The sequence below is a fragment of the Caretta caretta genome, chromosome 22 (genome assembly GCF_965140235.1).
Source record: "Caretta caretta isolate rCarCar2 chromosome 22, rCarCar1.hap1, whole genome shotgun sequence".
NCBI classification, from domain to species: domain Eukaryota; kingdom Metazoa; phylum Chordata; order Testudines; family Cheloniidae; genus Caretta; species Caretta caretta.
This window is the reverse complement of record NC_134227.1, coordinates 11196754-11203156: the sequence shown is the minus strand read 5'-3', so window position 1 is coordinate 11203156 and position 6403 is coordinate 11196754. Positions and strand designations below refer to the sequence as shown.

Below are 6403 nucleotides of genomic sequence, written 5' to 3'. Positions count from 1 at the left end.
AAAAATCCTGATTATTCAGGTTAAATTTTCAAACCTGGGTGGGTAGAAGTAATCAATAGGATTTGTAGGTGCTCAGGACTTTTGAAAAACAATCACCCCTTTATGAATAGGCTGGGAAGAATTGCTCATTTTGCTGGCCAGTTACAAATGAGCAATTTATAATTGTAATACAATACAATTCACAGTTATCTATGTAATTAAGAGCATCAAAAAACACCTCATTTGCTTTCCAGCATGAACAATGATGGCTTTTTTTCATGGCTCTCAGGGATGAAAAACTTTGAAGGTCATGCCCTGCCAGGGTGTTACTTCCTGACTGTTGGGGTCCTGTGGTCTGTGAAACACCCCATCAAGTATCTCATGCAGAGGAAGAATGAAAACATCAGCAAAAATAAGTGGTACCAGTATCTGGAGCTCCTGGAAGGGCTGGGCAAAGTTATCATTGCTCTAGTGGGTAAGGACTGGAGCTCATTACCTTCCTTTCAGCTAGTAGCAGTGCATCATTCCCCCAGCTGCCTGACGTGTCAGCACCCACACTTGTCGATCAGAATAATGAGCACCAAATAAGTTTCCTCCTATAGATAGCGCCCGACTAAATTCACAGCCATGAAAACCACATCACTGACCATGAAGTTTAGTCTCCCCCGTGAAATCTGGCCTGTTGTATGCTCTTACCCTATACTATACAGATTTCACGGGGGAGACCAGCATTTCTCAAACTGGGGGCCCTGACCCAAAAGGGAGTTGCAGGGGGGTCGCAAGGTTATTTTAGGGGGGGTCACGGTATTGCCACCCTTACTTCAGAACTGCCTTCAGAACTGGCCAGCGGGAGAGTGACGGCTGCTGGCCGGGTGCCCAGCTCTGAAGACAACGCCCCGCCAACAGCAGCGCAGAAGTAAAGATGGCAATACCATACCAGGCCACCCTTACTTCTGCGCTGCTGCTGGCGGGTCACTGTCTTCAGAGCTGGGCTCCCGGCCAGCAGCTGCCGCTCTCCACCTGCCCAGCTCTGAAGGCAGCGCCGCCATCAGCAGCAGCGCAGAAGTAAGGGTAGCAGTGCTGTAACCTCCACTACAATAACCTTGACTCCGCCCACAACTCCTTTTTGGGTCAGGAGCCCTACAGTTACAACACCGTGAAATGTCAGATTTAAATAGCTGAAATCAGGAAATTTATGATTTTTTAAAATCCTATGATTGTTAAACTGACCAAAATGGACCGTGAATTTGGTAGGGCCCTACCTATAGACAATGGGAAAGCAGGCAGGATCTGCTCAGCAGGCTCCAATGGCCTGCCCTGTCTTCCAGTTAAAGTTCATAGTTAGGCCATGTTGGGTTTTTGAATAGTAACAGATCTTTCTGAAGCTAAAAGAAGGCAGATGCACTGTAAATCATTTGCAGACTTAAGACAAGAGGTCTCGCTATGCCTGGCAGTCGTGCTGACTCCATGTCACGTCTAGGTTAATACTTACCTCTGTCGCAGCTGCACCTGCCTTCCTGTACCACGACAGGGCAAGGGCTGAAACAGGCAGAGCTGGAAGGCTGGGGCAAGGGGATCCTTGCACAATGCCTGGATTCTGATCCTTTACTCGCCTATGTGCCAAACCTAGAGTAGAAAGGTGGTTAAGTGCTAATAGCTTTCTCAGTGACTTGGATCCTGTTCTCCCTTCACACTGGCCCTTTTCCTGTTGGATAGGGATTCTTGCTGGACAGTTTATTCCTGAGGGCCCCCATTTGCATCTCTACACCCAGGATCACAAGTGGGTGGACCTGCTGACTTGGACACATGGAACCATGTACTTCACTTATGGCCTCTCTGGCCTAGTGGATATTCTCATCCCCCTCCCACTTGGGCTGCCCCCAGGGCTGGATCGCTTCATGCTCTCCCAGGCGCTGTGTGTTGAAGGTTAGTAGCAACCGCACTTCTGACAAAAGGCTACAGCAGCCTAGGAAACAGATGAGTCAGAAGCTCTAATAGCAGTGGTCCCCAAACTTTTTAGGGTCATGCCCCCTCCCCACTCCCCAAGTCAGGGCCTGGAGTGGATGCAGATAGGAGTAAGGGGACCAAGGCCAGGGCTGCAGCCGGGGCTGGAGCAGAGCTGGGAGCGGAACAGGGCGGTGCTCCCTCCCCACCCCCTGTGGGAGCTGGCTCAGGCCCCGCCGCGCCCTCCAACCGTTCCTCTGTGCCTCCCTCAGGAGCGTGCGACCCACAGTTTGGGGATCTCTGTCTTACAGGTTTCAAAAGTCCTGTTAACTCTTCAGACCATCAGCAACACTATGGCTATGTCTACACTACAAGCACGATAGGGGCATGACTGCAGCTATGCTGCTGGAGCATAGATGCTCCTTACGTCGACAGAAGGGGTTTTTCTGTCTATGTTGGTAATCCACCCCCTGCGTAGCAGCAGCTAGGTTGATGGAAGAATTCTTTCCTCGACCTAGCCACATCTACACTGGGGATTAGGTTGGCTTAACTATGGTGCTCAGGGGTGTGAATTTTTTCACATCCCTGAGCGATACAGCTCGGTCGATCTAAATGTTAAGTGTAGACCAGGCCGATGTGGCTTAAACAATTATAAAAATCCTTCTCATCTGTAAATTATTCACTTGAGACTTCCATTTCAGTGGAGGCTCTTGGCTCATTTCAAATCAATGGCTAAGAGAGAAACTTGGAAAACATCTGGGCACATGGGCGGAGTTTCATTGTCAAAAGAAAAAGAGGGAGAAAACATATTTTCAAAGAATGGGCAGAAACTCAGGCATCAGCACTGGAAGAAAGACACAAAGCTCTGTTCCAAAACAGTGGGATTCAGAACCATCAGTTATTTACAGGAAGAAGGGTACTTCAAAAACCTGACTTACAGTCACTTATCAGTGACTTGCCTAGACAACTGGGGACAGACTGTTTGCCTCATAGTCATTTGGACAATAGGACCTGGCTTTTCCCAGACATTTTCTCTTTACTTGCTTGCCTCGAGTTTTTAAGTGGCAACATCTCCATTCAGAACAATAGGTCCTCCCTGTGAACTGCACTATCCTATCCAAATACATAGCAGTTACATGTGCACAAGGTAGGGAAAATATCTGTCTCATCAACCGCAACCTAGGCTCCAGGGTCACTGGTTGGCTCTTTGCATCCAGTTCTTCACTAACCATTTAAGCAGTATTAGCACAATTTGGTTTGAATTTTGGCAGGTTTTCTCTTTTATTTTCATGCCCATCACCGCCTTGCGCTGGATCAGCACATCCACTCACTGATGCTCGTTGCCATATTTGGTGGTGCCTTCTGCTCCCTTCTGGAAGTGTTCATGCGAGATAACCCAGTCCTGGAGCTCTTAAGGACGACCATGTTCCTTCTCCAAGGATCCTGGTTCTTGCAGGTTAGTAATTGTTATCCTGTACTTTCAGCCTGACTGACTCTATAGTGGAGAGCAAAAAAGGGGTAAAACACTCAGACTCAAAGGTCAAAAGGGACCATCATGATCTACAACTGTCAGACTTGGACTTAAATTCATTTTAGCCATGATGCGTTATTTACTAAGTTCTCTCTCCAGATTATTAGAGAGGTGAGGTAATGTGTTTTATTGGATCAGCTTCGGTTAGTGAGAGACAAGTTTCTCAGTTGACACAGAACTCTTCTTCAGATCAAGATCTGACGTGTAAGCTCAAAAGCTCGTCTCTGTCACCAGCTTAGAAGGTGGTCCAATAAAAACATATTACCTCACCCACCTTGCCTCTCCAATATCCTGGGACCAGCACAGCTACAGCTCCTCTCCGGGTTACAGCAGTCCTCCCTCCAGGTTATAACTGTACACACTGGTTCTGAAAACTTTACCTCTGATTTTGTAGAAAAAAAAAACACAACACATTTGTAAGAGCGGCTCAGCCTGGGAATGTTGGTCATTTTGTTGCACATTATAGCATTCACAATGTAATAGAATCAGGACTCATCTAGAAGCCAGGCAAGTCTTGCACTGTTCCCTCGAGGTCAGCAGCCTTGGGCTCTGTCAGACAAGCAGGGAGAGCAAATTCCAGAGGATAGGACCTAAGTCCTGTCCCCTTCTGACTAAACTCAAAGGTAAGGACAGTCAGGACAAGCACCTCAGATGATCTCAGCTGACAGAATGGTGCATTGGGAAAATAGGATAGGCTAGTGGTTAAAGTGCTAGCCTTGGATTTGGGAGACCTGGACTCAATCTCCTGCTCTGCCACAGACTGCCTGCGTGACCTTGGGCAAATCACGTAGTGTCTCTGTGCCTCAACTCCCCGTCTGTAAAATGGGGATATTAATACCTCCCTATCTCACAGGGGTGTTATGAAGATAAAGAAAAACTGGATAGTTCCCCCATTACTATACTAATGTTAGTACCCCAGATAGATGAGCCGTCTCCATAGCCAGGACCCAAAGCATATCAGGCTTTGCAGATTAAAAACACACTGGAAATTTCACCTGGATGCACACAAGGACCCAGTGCAATACACTCATTGTAGTTGGTCACTAAGCAAATTCTGCATTCCTTGAAGTGTCTGGATGGTTTCCTATAGCAGTCCCAAGACAGCATGTTAGAATAGCATAATCAGCAGGTCAAACTGGTGTGCAAAGCTGCAGGAAGGCACAGGTATAAAAGGAGTGCAATCTCCTAGGCAGACCCTAGAGCGCAATGGGGAGCCTTTGGTCAGTGCATCCATATTCGATACTGAAGCCGTGTAATAAAGGAGAGGATGGGGTGTTGGAGGAGCTGGCCTGCTCATCAGATCACCACTTATTCTAACTAGATCGGGTTTGTGCTGTACCCACCATGGGGCGGGCCAGGCTGGGACCAGACTGATCATGGAAACATCATGTTCCTCACCATGTGCTTCAGCTGGCACTATCTAGGTGCTCTCCTCCTCTTTATCATCAGCTACTTCATCGTGTACTGGTACGTAGTGGGGCCGGGCGGTGGGAGAACGGTCTGTGCAGATATGACCGTCATGAGCCCTGGTTTGTGTCAGTGACACACAACAGATAACAGATCTGCTTATATACAGCGGGCAAAGAACTCCCGTTATTTGTACTGTGGTAGCACCCAGAGGCCCCCAGTGAGGGATCAGGGTTCCCCCTTGTGCACATTCCTAACAAAAAGATAGCCTCCACCCCACAGAGTTTATCATCTATGTATCTGATGAGAGACAACAGATGGGAGGGTGAGAGGATTCTGACTGGTGTAATAAGCAGCAGTTCCAGCACTGCCTAGCCATTGATGTCAACGGTGGTTATATCCACTTACTCCATGGGCAAACAAGCCCCTCACGTAGCAACTTGAGATGCTCAATCCAAAATAGAACACACTGAACATGCTCCCCTTCTGAACTTATTTAAACGCTAGAGCAGCAACCAGAGGGGACATTTAACTGCTTCACTGCTGCCAAAATGTAAATTCCCTCCAGACACAGTTTGGTACGGAATATCCAGTCTATTGAGTAACATGTTGTAGACAGGCAAGATGAGCCTAGGGTATCCTGAAGAAAACATGGCTACTTGGCTATCCCATACATGGTATACTCAGCCCTGGCTCATGAGTTGGATCGTCAATTTAGGACCTGTTTGTGAAGGGTTGCCTCTCATCACGCAACAGGACCTTGTTAAAATTTAACCCTGAAGATTAAAAATTATGCAAAAGTCATATAAATCTTAGTTCTCTCACTTGATTCATTTCCTGAAGGTGGGAGGCTGTCTCATAGCTTGTTAACTATGCCTGTATCAATATTAATCTGTTACAGTTGCATTGAGAGACGGAAGAAATATGGCAGACAGGGAAAAATTGGGAGTTCGACGTTCGACATGAGTTCCTATACTCCACTCCTAATGCAAACGGATAACATGGAAAATGTTGACTCCACGCTGGAGTCTCTTCCTTCCTAGAAGCCAGGAGGATTTTCCTGCCCCCCAAACAACATGGGCTGCAGATTTGTCACGGTGTTAACAAAAATCACAGAGCGCTACATTTAGTAAAAGTCACAGGTTTAGGAAGAAATGTTAAAGGTACCAGGGGGGCATGTCAGAGTGGTGGTGTTGGGTCTTGCCCCTTGGGGATGGAAGGCCCTTGGGGGAGGATTGGGTCAACCCTTGAAGGCTGGGAGACCCTGGGGAAGGTTGGAGAGTGAGCCCATCCCACACTCACCCTGCAGGAGGGCTCCTATCCCGAGGCCTCCCAGAAACATCATGGACCAATGGAGAAAAAAACCAAACAGTATCTGACTCCCCCCACCCCGCCATGACAAACTAATGAGCGGAAAAATGGACAGGGAATCCGGCGATCTGGGTTCAATTCCTAGCTCCTCCCAAACATTGCTCTGTGATTCTAGGCAAGTCTTTTAACCTTTCTTGTGCCTCGGTTAATCAGCTGTAAAAATGAGGATAA

The 6403-nt window shown here is 47.6% G+C and overlaps 2 protein-coding genes across 2 annotated transcripts in view; one reads left to right on the top strand and one right to left on the bottom strand.

Annotated features, from left to right (window-relative positions):
- Positions 1 to 238: 238 nt before the first annotated feature.
- On the top strand, positions 239 to 5985 carry LOC125625450 (transmembrane protein 45B-like). Its single transcript, XM_048827570.2, has 5 exons — positions 239 to 454; positions 1696 to 1905; positions 3195 to 3379; positions 4776 to 4921; positions 5763 to 5985. The coding sequence occupies exons 1-5, from the start codon at positions 271 to 273 to the stop codon at positions 5902 to 5904; spliced, it is 867 nt and encodes a 288-aa protein (XP_048683527.2). The 5' UTR covers positions 239 to 270; the 3' UTR covers positions 5905 to 5985.
- NFRKB (nuclear factor related to kappaB binding protein) overlaps positions 3330 to 6403 on the bottom strand; it is a 42108-nt gene continuing 39034 nt past the window's right edge. Inside the window, exon 27 of the mRNA XM_075122275.1 lies at positions 3330 to 3418. Coding sequence (XP_074978376.1) covers positions 3404 to 3418 — 15 coding nt within the window. The 3' untranslated portion in view covers positions 3330 to 3403. The remainder of the gene's footprint in view (positions 3419 to 6403) is intronic.